This window comes from Drosophila innubila (assembly GCF_004354385.1).
Source record: "Drosophila innubila isolate TH190305 chromosome 2R unlocalized genomic scaffold, UK_Dinn_1.0 1_C_2R, whole genome shotgun sequence".
Lineage (NCBI taxonomy): Eukaryota > Metazoa > Arthropoda > Insecta > Diptera > Drosophilidae > Drosophila > Drosophila innubila.
Genome location: NW_022995374.1, coordinates 16,166,321 through 16,180,208, shown reverse-complemented (window position 1 = coordinate 16,180,208; position 13,888 = coordinate 16,166,321). Strand labels below are relative to the sequence as shown.

Below are 13,888 nucleotides of genomic sequence, written 5' to 3'. Positions count from 1 at the left end.
AATATAATTTTAAAATTACTATTTAAGCATAAGCAAAATATTTTTATTTTATTTTTAATACAAATTTTATCTAAATTAAACATAGCTTAATATATAGTGAGTCATATAAGCTGTGAGCCACTGTACATATGAGTACACATACACTCAAACAACATCGTGTATCTGGTAGCCTGTATCTATGCCTAGTGTATAACAACAACTACAACAACAGCAACAAGAAAAAAAACTTGTCTACATGCCGTGTCATACAACGATGCAAAATTTATGCGAAGACACACAAATCTACTGAACGAGAGACCGACTGTGCAGTCAACGGCGCTGCATGCGTCGCTGCAGCTGTTGGCGTCATTTTGTCGTTGTTGTCGTCGACGTTGTTCTTGTTGCTGATTTATCCATAGAACTTGAACATAGGCGCCCGTTTGAAAGCTCTCTCTCTCTCTCTCTCTCTTCACTCTGCTGCTGTCGCTGTCGCTCTAACACTCTCATAAATGCATAACCCATGCACATAATAATCATAATCATTTGTTGTTGTATTTTCTTTGCCCGGTTTGCCTTGTTCGGTTTCAGTTTTGACACACACACACAGAAAGGGGAGCAGCAACAGTGAGGGAGCAGCAACAGTGAGAGAGCGAGCAGAAGCGCAAGCGAGACAGACAATCGGAGGGAGAGTGAGTGAGGGAGAGACATGATGACAAAGTCAGGTTTAATGTCGTTCAGTGGCGCGCGGCATTTGCAGTTGAGGCAGGCAGCGGTCAAAGAGGGAGGCAGGGGGCGGGGAGCAGAGTGTGCAGAAGAGGGTGGAGAGCATGTGGGGAAGAGTGGACTGCGGCTGATTGTGGGCAACACAAGCAACCACAACAACAATTTTGTGCTTACTATAATATGAATGGGAGAACTAGTCACATGCAATTGTCCAAACAGAGTTGACAATGTCTGCGGAACTATTTATTATACTTATAAGGCAAGGGTTGTCACTTGAGATTAGCTCAGTGGGTAGATAAATCGATAACATTACGTTTTATCGATCAAATTACTGTCAAGTTATCAAATATTGAGATTAATGAAATTTGATCAGTTGACATAGATTTAAAAACTTTTTAATTAATTATTTTTAATTTATTTTTATCATTATTTAACCGCTAATTTCCCTTAAAAAAATAAAAACTAATATTTCTAAAAACTATTATTTTTCTTAATCTTTATTATAATATAATCATCTAATTATACCATTTTATGTAATTAATTTATTTGAAAAGATTTCAAATCATTTTTCAAATCATATTTATTATGTAATTGTTATTTTTATCAATATTCGTTCACAGATAGATTGTGTTAAATAGACTCCAAGAATTCGATTTTAAATTTTAAAGTGCTTCTTTGACTTTGAGCAAAAGCACTTGAAACAATCCCCCATTCTAAACCATTAGCATAGATTTCATTTCATATCTGAAATATTACCACACCATTAACGATAATTTCGACTTTGTCATTGCCACTGACAACTTGAAATGCATTTTCGCTTATCAGTGAAATATTTGAAAACTGTCCCAAGTCTAGAAAATAAGAAAGTGAGGGAGAAATTGTAAGCAGGGGGCACAGGAAGTAGGGTCACTAACAATTGACCGTCAGCTTAGAAACTCTGTTTGTCATTTCAACATTTTTTTTTTTCAATTTCAATTTCAATTTTTATGTGCGTGCATTTTTCACTTCTCGTTTGCTTCAGTCTATGCTCCTTTTGTATTTTTTTATCGTATTATTTATTTTTTGTTATTTTCTTTATTGCATATTGACATTTCAATTGCTTTTTATCAGAGCAATTTATTTTCATATGTATATATTTATTGCTGCCTTGTTGCATCTTCAAGTGCAGGGTCGCTTTAGACTGGTTGGTTGAGTTTCGATCAAGCTATAGACTTACCTATCGATATATTTCTTATATCTATTATATTTACCTACAGTAACATCAACTGCATATCGCAACTCACCTGTAAAGATACAAAAACAAAATTCAAATAATTAGTTTCATTTACTTTAATAAGCCAACCTTAAATATAAGTCAAGTTGACCGTGCCAGATACCGGATTTGATATATACGAAATGATTGTTAGTTCAAGCAAAAAATTAACAACAATTCTCAACTTGTTAAACAGTTTAACACTTTTTCCGTTCTCGTACATATTTTTTCGTTTTTTTTTTTTGTTTTCCAGTTGTAAAGAAAAACCTTGACCATATTTAACGCATATATTTCCATACATTTCTCCCTGCTAACCCTCCCTATTTGCATATAAAATGATAATAACAGCTGGAAAATGTGTGGAAATTTCGAATAAAAAATTCCAGAGGTTATTAAAGTTTGACAAATTTGATTAAATGATTTTCCAGCCAACTGTACACTCTCCCCAATTTTTCCACTCTATTTTTCTTTTTTATGTGACTTATGCGACATTCGTAATCGTTTGACTCTAGTAGGAAGACTTTTCTCTTTGGAGTCTGTAGCAAAAAAATACTTCCCTTTATGTAGAGTACTTGACGTCTGCTAGTAGTTTTTTATGCATTATAATTCAGACCCGTCTGATAACTTTATTATTTGTGCACGTTTCTCATGTCAACGGCGACACATAAAGTTAAATGCAAAATGCAAATTCAAATTGAAAATTGCGACACTCAACGAGGCGACACATGACGAGCTGTCCACAAAAAAAAAGAAAAATAAATAAATAAAATATAAAAAAATCTACTACATAGTTTAGTATTATATAGAGAACTCTTCGCTATGCTCTGAGCAGTGCCGCAGTACAATGGGGATCACTTAAATAGAATATAATAATTAAATAATATGTAATAATTTTTTAATAATTCTTATTCGTTTTTTTAAAGCTTTTTATCAATCTATATAAAATAGATATTCCTAGCGCAGAAGGCATAGTTTAATTATACATATTAAGGGTATTCGTGAGAACTTTAAAGTCATAAAATTATATTGAAAATTAAAAGCCCCCCTAAAAAATAGCAAAATACACACAGCACGCCTGGTAGACACCGCTTTCATACGAATTGCATTAGTTTTAGTATATGTACATATACAAAGATACTTTTTGTATTTGTATCTGTATTTGTACTCGCTGTTTGGCCAGACGTGCGGCTTGAATGCTTTACAAATACTGTCTGACTGATATTTAGTCTGTCTGGAATTTTATTAATATAATTTATATGATGCCGTGCGATTTCTTAAGCCCATCCCCCAACCCCCCTTGTCAGCGCAGTCCCCATCATGATATAGATTTATATTCATATGCAATAGTATTGTACATGCTGCATACATATTATTATTATTATTACTATTGTTATTGTTATTGTTATTTAATGTTAATGCCACCTTGCGTGACATTCTTTCATTCAATGTGACAATTTCAGTTAGAAAAAGAGTGAAAGAATATTGACAGATTGATATCAACAATGTGCAAATGTTTGGCCTACGTTGATGGACTGTTAGATATGCTGTAAATATGTGTAACAAATCTAACTTTTTTGTTGGTTGTGTAAATAACTTAACATACTTAAAGAAGTACGTTTTAAAAAACTTAAGTAATTAAAAGATTTCCTAATTATTAAATGATAAATAACAAACAAAAGTCATTACCATTACTATGCGTATGTAACTTTAGTAAATACTTTAAGTAGATACAAGTAATTGCAAGTAATTGCAAGTCATCAAATATAATAAACTCGCGGAAACTTGTTCAGTATTAATCATGATATACTAGTATACCAAAACATTTTCTTAAAAATATAGAAGTCATTCTGTTTGAAATACCCCAACACTCTAGCTCATGTACAGGGTATAAAATTAACAACTACGAGAATAACTAAGTGTCGACGCCTCAATGCTGTCAGATTGTAATGGAAACTGACAACTTTATACTGAGAATCAATGATTGCATATTAAACAGAGCTTTGTTTGGGACGTCGTACACGCTACCCGCTAAGCTGTTATCGATAGCAGAGCACACGTGCCACACGTTGCAGCCACCTGTTGCAGTGCTACACGGCCACAAGCAGATTCCTTTTTTAGTTTACATTGCAAAATAGTGAACAGTTTTGTTTACACATTCTTTCAATGAAGTTCTCACTTTGCCATTATTGCATTGTGGCATCAGATTACAGGATCAGAATCAGGACGAGGACCAAAACCAAGTCCCTAACACGCGCCAGCGCCTCCACATAGAGCTTAAGGCTCAAGGTTCTTTGCAGCATGGATCAAAATAATGTCGCACTGGACTGTCTGTGGCCTTAAGTGGGCGTGGCTTGTCCACATTTCTCGTTGCATGCAACATGCCTGGATGCCCCCTTGGGGGCAAGGACAACTGAAATAGCCACGCACTTGACTGCACTTGTCACACACAATCTACGTCGTTTAACCAACAATTCAACCCAACTCAATCCACCTCTGACCCTTATTGCACCACCAAGTGGTGCAATTTATTTTTAAATTGCACATATTTAATCAGCTGTCGAAGAGCCGACTATAAATTTGTTTAAATACTGCATTTATTTATGCATTCAAATAATTTATTTACAAGCCTTCAAGTTTAAAATTAATTAATTAACTTGATTAAAAGTTGTACATTTAAGTTGTGCATTAAATTTTGGAAATTATTTGATTATTTGAGTTTTTTAATCAGCGGAATACTGGAATTATGATACAATATTTGGAAATATCGATTATATTATAGGATCGAGCAATAAATAAACATTTTGTTCCCATATCCACAATTTTGTCAAGAATCTTTAGTAAAGATTTTGCAATTATCGACAGTGTTGTTTTAAAAACACACATAAGAAGTTAAGTGTAAATATAACCTTCTTATTTAAATAATCGCGTCATTTGCACCTGCTTCAATCTTTCCAAAAAACATTAAGCATTTTTTATATGCACACGACGAATATTTGCGCAATAAAACAAATGAATCATTTGAGTTAATATGTGAATATGTAAATACTTATTCGTATTTTACTTACGACTTGACTTGTCTACCGTCTGTGAACCATTTCAACAGAGGTCGCAAATGTCGCCTTTGCCCTCACACTCATCCCAACACTCACATATATTCATATTCATGCTCACACCCAGATTCATACTTATTTAGTTGCCGCCAGTTCAATGAACGACTTGTCGCTGCGGTTGTTACTCATTTTGGCGTTTTGTACGCCGCAAAGTTTTACCTAATTAAATCAACAAAGTGATGGAAAAACCACACACACACATATACACACCCACTCAAAGGAACACCCACTTTATTCGCAGTCAAGAAAAAAACTCGCAAATCTGTCTAAAACACATAATAAAAATAAAATGCAATTATTAAGCCACAACAAACAGAAAAAACCAATAATTAAACAAATTTCACCTCCTCTAACCAAAAATCCAACCACCTACTTTAGGGGTGGGGGAGGGGATGTCTGGCTTATGAGTTATCACAATTTCTGATTAACACGCGCGACACAACAAATTTATCCTAATAAATGTTTATAATAGTCTGGATTTTGCATAACAGTGGAACTCTAATTGGGTCGGGACATGTCGCCAACGTTGTAATTTTATGAATTAAATACCCTGTAGACTATACAGCAAGGGTATGTAAAACCAAAAATGTATATTCAATTGAGTTAACTATTTAAAATTAATGGAAACAAATTTTACATCGCTAAAAGGGTTTACAAAAATTGCAATTTATTTAAAAATTGATAAATATGTTATCGATCTGTAAATTATTCTTTATAAGTGCGTTATTTCTTTTTTCTTATAACTTTATAAATATTTCTTTAAAGGCCTACAGGGTATTCACAAGTCAAGCATGACTTGTTTTTTTAGAACGCTGCCAGAAGGTCAAAGCTAAGGAGGGAAGAACTTTGAGCCCTGTCTGCAATATTGAATATAATGTCAAAATTTACAAAAAAAAAAGTCAAAATAACAAAGACAAGTTATTAATTAGTATTTGTCTGACAATATCAGAGAAAAAAATAAAAAATTATATTGGGTCGTAATTAAGATATAATATCAGTGGCTAAGTATTTTATTTATTAAACTCTTTCATGGAACTTATCTATACTTGAGTCACAGATTTTAGACTTTGACAGTTTCTTTTCTTTAAAGAATAAATCGATTAGTTTTTTGCAAACAAACCTTCTTTCTTATTTGGAATATTTACAACACAAAGTATGATCTTGTTTCACGAAACAGAATATTATAGTTCTTTTCTCTTCAAACAGATTAACAAATCTCAATTAAATTGATTATATTCTTTAATACCGCAATATTTTTCATATTAGATCTTATTACCCCATTCAATTGTTGTTTTTTCATCATCATTATTGAGTAAGCTTTGCTCTCCCAATACTGTACAAAATTCCAAAAAATATTTACTTATATAAACTTTCAACAAAGCACAAAATTTTCGCTTGTCTTTTATATTGTTTTGTTTATATCTTTACAGTTTCTCGCTGAGATGCGGGGCATTGCAAATTGGTTAGTATGTTTTGTTTTGGCTCTTGTTATTTGGCTGGTTTTCCATTATTACCATATAATTGGGGTACAAAACGAAACTAAATTTGGTAAGTAGGAAAACGAAAAGCCAAATAAAATCGCAGCAGGCTTTTAATTGATAACCACATACATTATATTATTATAAACAATACTGTCAACATTAATACAACTCTATCTACATATTATACAAATAAACAACAACAATGATGGATATGGATATGGATATGGATAATAATACGTTAGATAAGGAACTGCAGGAACCTTTCTCGGTGAGCTGTAAAACAAGTTCAATTGATGTTTACTTGCACTTCTTTTGGATCTTTGCATGCATCTATGCATTATCTAAGTTTACCGAGTTATCGGAACGTTACCTGAGTGCAAAAATTGCATTTAAGGAGCGTAGCTCGGATATGCGTGTCCTCAACGATGAATGGGAAAAGACATTGAAACTCTATGAACAGGATAAAATGAAATTGGATACACAGCTTCATGCATTGCGTGAAAAGAATTGTGGTTTGGAGCAATCGATGCGAGATTTACGGGATTGTAATCTTCATCTCATTAGTGAGAATTTTATGCGCACAGTGCTGCAGGATCAACAGATCCAGGGACTGGCCCAACGTGTCCAGGATCAACAGCCATCGAATATATATATTACCAATCGTCACATCCATTTGACACGTCAGGTATTTCTCAACGAGGGACTTATCGATATCGATGTTAATCTACGTTCAGCTGGTGGGCAGGATATTATGAAAACGGATAAATCCTTCAATGTCTGGGTACAATATCTGAAGATGCGTAAATGCTATATGGGCCCTATAGCTGATCCAAAATTGGTACTCAACGGCGATTCGGAGCATATTCAGCCGATTGTTATGACTACGGAGCAATTGGCCAAATTACAGGGTATTTACTAAGCATTTATTTATAAACAATTTTCAGTTTATTTGTATAAAACTTTTAGGTATGATCTAATGGCGGGTAGCGATATATCTGTTGTCAAACAAATCGTTCTTTTGCGATGTTTCCATAAAAATTAATCCACAAATATATATTGGACAGTATTTCACATTCTTTATCATGTGAATTGGCAGATTTGCTATAGAAAGTCAGGATTTACTTTGAAGCTATGAAATAAACAATAGGTAGATTAAGGATCAAATATATATGTATTTATGTACTTTAAATTGCTGCAATGTTCTCCTTTAAATTGCAATCAAATATAAACATGTTTTAAAACAAACTGAAAATTTTTTTTTTAATGTAACGAACTTCTTTGGAACTCTTCACACTGATGGCGCTGTAACTGGTTGGGAATTATAAATTTGTACAATTTTTACATAAATATTGAATTACCTTGTGTTGTTCTTTAACTTCATATTTGTGAAATAATAAAGAATTAACTAAGAAATATATTTTGTTGTATTTTGAAAAACTTCAAATTCTAAAATTGGCGGAAATTTCATAGGTAAAAGTATATCTGAAAATATTTAAAAATCTCAAATTTAATCAAAAAATATTCTATGCAAGAAAAAGTGTCAACATCTGTCGGCGAGGAAACGATGACAATGTTAATGACGCTGTCTTATCAACAGGCAGAGTCGGAGTCGCAGTTTTTTGTCGTTCTCTCTGTCTGTCTCTTTCCCTCTTGCTTTCTCTCTTTCTCTGCCACTTCAATTCTGCTCTTGCTTTCTGCGTTCGCCCATTCATTGGGTGTTGGGGTCACTGGCAGTTATCGGTGCAATTTTGTAATCAGTCGCCGGCTCAAGGTTAACAGCTAGCTGCGTCCCCCTCTTACTCTCTCACTCTGCAACTTTCTCTCTCTTTCCCATTCTGTTTCATCTCCTGTTACGCTCTTTTTGCATTTAATTTGCACATATTGACAGTCGCCATGTTTTGTTTTGTATTTGTATTGGTATTTGTGAGCGCAAACTGCGCTTTCAACTGTATTTCACTTTTTTATTTATTTTGATTTTATTTTATTTTCATTTTATTTTCAATTTATTTTGTATTATTTTTTATTTTTATTGTTGTGTTATTGTCGTTATTTTTTTGGGTCATTTGCCCGTCTGGAAAGCGGTTTTATTTTATATTTTTGAAACTTTTTTATTGTCACTGTTAATTTAGATTTATTGCCATTTAAATGCACTTCCATTGTATTTACTGTACGACAGTTGGCATTTTTTTTGGGCCTCACGACTAGCGCTGATTTTGTGGCAAGTCAGTCTAATGAGGTCTGTAGACATTAAGTAATAAACTCTATAACAAGCTTATTTCGAGCCAGAACAATTCTTGAGTTCCTATCTTCATAAGTAAATACAAATAAATAAAAATAAAAAAATTATATTTATCAATATTTCAATGCGAACTTGTTGAATTTCTTCGTTTATTTAAAAAAGTTTATTTCTCTTATTATATTCTTGGATTCTTATTGAAATGCGTATAAATGTAAGAGAAACCTTTGTAATGTCAAATACAGCCTGTCTCCCCTTAATAAAGATTCTATGTAGATTTTATGCGGATTCTTTGTGGACTCTGATTACTCAATTCACAACACTAACGTATACTTGTTATTTTTAGTATTGTTCTCTTTTTAAAATTAAATATATTTCATATTTGAGCTCATGTTGTTAATCCTTTCGTATTGTCTATTTACTCATCTACTTTGTAAATTTATTAAATCATTTCCTTCCGAGAGAGACAGAGTTCCATATAATTTTGCTCTTAAATACTTGTAGTTACCTCATCCGTACCGTTTCTGCCTTACCTCAACCTTAGCTAATATTTATATATTTGCCAATTATAGCACGTATTTCTTTGTTCTCTTAAGCTATCCTACAGTTAATTCAACATACAATTACTGGGTCAGGGCTAACAACTTGTACAACGTCATTCGATTGCCCGCATCCTCCACAATTACCAAGTGTTTTAATTGTTATGCGACATTATTGACACTGTTGACAACCCTACTCTTACCTCTGCATCACTCTTTCTGTAGAGAAATGCACTTACATAAAACTATGGCAGACATGACGCAGTCTCTTGCATTGTTTATTTTTCAGACACTATGCAAATATCAATTGCATGCAAAATTTATATTATTTATAGATAAACAAACTCTGGACTACATAAAGAACCACCCTAACACTACCCACATTTGGTTAAAACATTTTTTACACAATTTTATTGCGCATTTTGCACATTTTGTCCAACATTTGCATATGATTTGCATAGATAATTTGTTTACCGCTTCCAACAGAATCATCTCAAAATTTGTTTGGTTCCATTCCAATAACCTACATAAACAGCACACTTCGCACTCCAGCTGAGAACAGTACGTAGAGCAAAAACAGAGCAGAGAACAGAGAAATCTAATCGTTAATTGGCACACTAACCCCAAACAAATGGGCAACAGGCCGGCGTTGCCATTGGCCCCATTTTTGTCTGACTGATAAAAATAGTTTATCAAGGTTATTTGCAAAAAATAATAGAAAAACAAAAAAATTCGCAATAGCAACAAAAAACGAAAGCAAAATCGAAAGCATGTGGGCGCCTCAATAAAGTGCGAGTAACAACAAATACAATGACAACAGTTATAATGTATACAAAGGCGAAGCGAAACCTAACCGAAAGTAATTGAAAACGACCTTGAGATAATGGCCTCATTTATGCAGATATTTGTTTTGTTTGTATTTGTTGAAATTCTTTTGCTATCCGTTTGCTTAGCTGCAAAATAAACCAGGAACCAGGCCAAATAATAAGCACAACAAATGGAATTAGCTATTAAAATGTTTACAAAGCGCCAAATTGAATAATAACAATGAAAGAAAGAGGGAACTATTCCAGTCTCTTTCTCTGAATACAATAGAAATTGTTTATAATCATATTATTCATAGAAGAAAGCATAGCAATGCTTGAAAACGATAGTCTAGAGTCTAGACTGTAGATGGCAATGAAAGAAGCATAAAAGTGAGATGCTTTCCTTTGAAAAAAAAACGGAAACTGGAAAATTACTATTTCAATATCGTAAATACTATCGGATTTTTAAATATAAGGTTCATTGATGCTGTTATATTATTCAAATTAAGTTATAATTTGAGATAATACAAAACAAAATCAGTATACAAATTTTAGACTACTGAATGCCTCATTTGAAAGCTATATGACTACTAATTAATTAATAAAATCGATTATTTAATAACATTTTAAGAAGTATTTTTATTAAAATTTAATGTTTGCTTAAAATAAAAATGTAATATATATTCATCTCGCTTTAATACAGTATATTTAATCTAGTTTTAATATTATTATTTTTACATTTATTAAAATTTTGTATAAAGCAGTGCTTTGTATACGATTCTGCAACTTAAGCTAACAACCAAAAACCTTTGAGAACGTTTATTGTTGTGTAGCTCATCGCACACAGAAGAGACAATAAAATATTTATTTAATGATTAGGTGTGTTAGGGAGAGTCCACTTCACACTTGTGCAAATGCAGAGCAACCAGAGAGAGCAGAAAAATAATCAAGTTCTGTTGCCAACCAGTTTTCAATTTTCAATCAAAAATTTACAATTTGTGACGCTCTCCATACGAATTGAGATAATAAATCAGCATTGACAAACGGCATCATAAAAATTCAATCAACAATTTGAGAGGTTCAAATGCGAATTTCAGAGATACCAATATATAGATACGCAGATACGGATTCAGAAGCTCAACTGAATTGCAGTTCAATAACATCGCATTGCTAAATTCCATGGAATATCTAAACAGCTGTCAGTTTCACATGCGTCACATGACAAATAAAAGTAAAATTAAATTAAAATGAAATACATAAAATGCGCTGCACATTGAACCCAAATTTTGGCATAGAAATGGAAAAAGTCATAATACAAGAATAATTAAATTATGCCATCGACAACAAAAAGAAACCGAAAGTTGCTTAGAAACAATACAGAGTATAAAATAGACACACAATTGCATTTGCATTAATTAAAGTGACTAGTAAATTCCCTAAAAAATAATATATATTAATGTTGAGATATTTAAATCTGAATTTTTAGCTACTTTCTAAATGCTAGACGCAGAGAATATAAAATTATATAGACATAAGACAAGACCAAAGCTGTTAATCCCAAGTTTATTTTTTTTTATTCAAAATTTTTGAATTTATTTCAAATAGATAATCATCCTAAATTTATAAATTTTTTCTTACATTATTTTTCACACAACCCATCAACTCTAGTTGGGCATAGAGTATAAATGAAGCAAAATTTGTATTAATGGGTCAATGTGCTAGTTTGAGTATTTAGCCACAAAAAAAGCGAAAAAGAGAAGAAAAAAATCTGGTTGACTGTCGAGCGTTGACACCTTATTTCACCAGAGATTCCGATTCAGATTCTAAACAATACAAGCACACAAACCGCAGACACAACCGCAACCCAGTTCATTCACAGTGAAAACAGATCGGGCTGATCAAATGGACAACCATAGAATTCCGAGCGATTAGGTAGATAAGGGCTTAAAAGATATGCTTCGCAAAGTTGAAAATCTGTGTCGTTTTTGGTGTCGGTGTCGCAATGGCAGAACAAAAGTGAGATAGGTACAAAAAAAAAAAAAAAAAAATTGAACAGAACGAAATGTTTGTTTACCCAAAAATTAGGGTCAGGGCTAGAGGCAATATGACGACAGCAGACAGACGACTTTTCTTGCTTTCTTAGCCCCCTCTCAGTCTGGGCTTTGGTATCTGTCTGTCTGTTTGTATATCTGTGTGTGATTTGTTGTATCTGTGTCATGCGAAAGCGAAAATATACTGTATACAGATTGAGATATTCAACTGTCGACAGATATCAAGTGAATGCAGCCCGTCAAAAAAAAAATGTTCATGACTCTCATTCTAATTTCATTTAAATGTTGCCCAAAGCTCACTCTCTATCTATCTTTCTTCCACTCACTCGTTTTCTCTGTCTATTTCTGTGCCAGACGAACATTTGCTATATGTATGTACTGTATGCTCGTAAAACACCCGAAACTCTCAAAATATTGCAGCCCGCCGGCCATTTTGGTTTTACTGTTTCTTTTTATTTCATTTTGTTTTGTTTTGTTTTATTTTTCTTTTCGGCAAATTTCATTTTTGTTGTTGCTATTTTTGCCATTGTTCTCCTGTTGTTACTGTTGACGGGCTGTCTGCTGCCGCGCGCCTTCGCTTTGACGCCCACATTGCAAGCCGTCACGCCCCCCGCTCGCACACACCCCGCCAACGCCTTGCAGTCGGCCCAAAGTCTCCGTCGCTCTTTTCTTGTTGTTGTTGTTCGCTGAAGCGCAAAAACGTGTCGTTGTCAATTTTGTTGCTTTGTTGCTGTGTTTATTAATATTTCATTTTTTTTCTGTTTTCTTGTTCTGTTTGCGCACATTTTTGCAATTCTCTTGCTTTGCCAGTCTACCACATTTTATTTATTCATACTTTTTATTTAATTTTGCTTTTGTTACGTGCAAAATTTTACAAAATTCTTGTTTGATTTTTGTAGCTTAGATGAAAATGTAAGGTCTTTGTTAATTGTTATCTAGTTTCTGCTAAGTAATTAATCGGTCCTGTGGCGCAATGGATAACGCGTCTGACTACGGATCAGAAGATTCCAGGTTCGACTCCTGGCAGGATCGTAAGTTTTATTTTTAAATTTTTGAAGAATTTTTTAGACATAGATGTAGATGACACAAATCTCTATTATTTATTTACACTACATATTTTAATATATTCATTCCAAATATATACGCTTCTTAAGTATTCAATATCGTTAATTTCCATAATGCTTAGAGATTTCAAAACTATTAAATTCATTAAATAATCAATATAATACTTATTTTTTATTTATAAATAAATTGATTTGTATAAAATTAAAATAAAAGCATTTTTAAAAATAAACTAAAAGAAAGTAATTAAATAACCCTAAAAAAGAAAATGTACATTCATAGACCTGATTAGAAAACCTTTCAATAATACTCAATTTTATAGGAATATCAAGATTATATTAACCGAGGAACTATAAACACCGTCAAAATAATACTTAAAAAAAAAAAAAAAAATAAGACAAAAAATTTAATTTCCGCCCAACGTGGGGCTCGAACCCACGACCCTGAGATTAAGAGTCTCATGCTCTACCGACTGAGCTAGCCGGGCACTTGGAGGCGTTCTGTCCAACACACAATTTGTAGGCATGCCAAGAATTATTTACAAATCACACAAACAACGTTATAAAATTTTAGTAACATCAAAAGACAAATAGATAAACAAATATAAATAAACATAAATAATAACGCCTACGCCACACAATCATGGAAA

General features: G+C 32.9%; 2 protein-coding genes, 1 long non-coding RNA gene and 2 other non-coding genes across 7 annotated transcripts in view; 2 read left to right on the top strand and 3 right to left on the bottom strand.

Moving 5' to 3' along the window:
* Positions 1 to 13,888, bottom strand: part of LOC117783296 (ecdysone receptor) — an 83,850-nt gene that overhangs the window by 53,288 nt on the left and 16,674 nt on the right. The gene's annotated exons all lie outside the window — the stretch shown is intronic.
* LOC117783298 lies at positions 6,492 to 7,709 on the top strand. 2 transcript variants are annotated; one of them, XM_034620647.1, is made up of 3 exons: positions 6,492 to 6,612; positions 6,788 to 7,453; positions 7,512 to 7,709. In XM_034620647.1, the coding sequence occupies exons 1-3, from the start codon at positions 6,507 to 6,509 to the stop codon at positions 7,520 to 7,522; spliced, it is 783 nt and encodes a 260-aa protein (XP_034476538.1). In that variant the 5' UTR covers positions 6,492 to 6,506; the 3' UTR covers positions 7,523 to 7,709. The 2 variants fall into 2 exon arrangements, with proteins under 2 accessions (XP_034476538.1, XP_034476539.1); XM_034620648.1 differs by lacking the exon at positions 6,492 to 6,612 and having other exon boundaries at positions 6,738 to 7,453.
* Positions 7,698 to 8,001, bottom strand: LOC117783299. 2 transcript variants are annotated; one of them, XR_004617362.1, is made up of 2 exons: positions 7,904 to 8,001; positions 7,698 to 7,847 (listed from the first exon to the last, which is right to left on the bottom strand). It is a non-coding gene; the product is annotated as an uncharacterized LOC117783299 (long non-coding RNA). The 2 variants fall into 2 exon arrangements; XR_004617361.1 differs by having other exon boundaries at positions 7,701 to 7,853; positions 7,904 to 7,968.
* On the top strand, positions 13,137 to 13,209 carry Trnar-acg. The gene has a single exon. It is a non-coding gene; the product is annotated as a tRNA-Arg (tRNA).
* On the bottom strand, positions 13,654 to 13,726 carry Trnak-cuu. Its single transcript has one exon. It is a non-coding gene; the product is annotated as a tRNA-Lys (tRNA).

Coding starts and splice junctions, on each gene's coding strand:
- LOC117783298 (XM_034620647.1), top strand. CDS start 6,507: ATGCGGGGCATTGCAAATTGGTTAGTATGTTTTGTTTTGGCTCTTGTT. Junction 6,613..6,787: donor ACAAAACGAAACTAAATTTG/GTAAGTAGGAAA, acceptor ATAATACGTTAG/ATAAGGAACTGCAGGAACCT.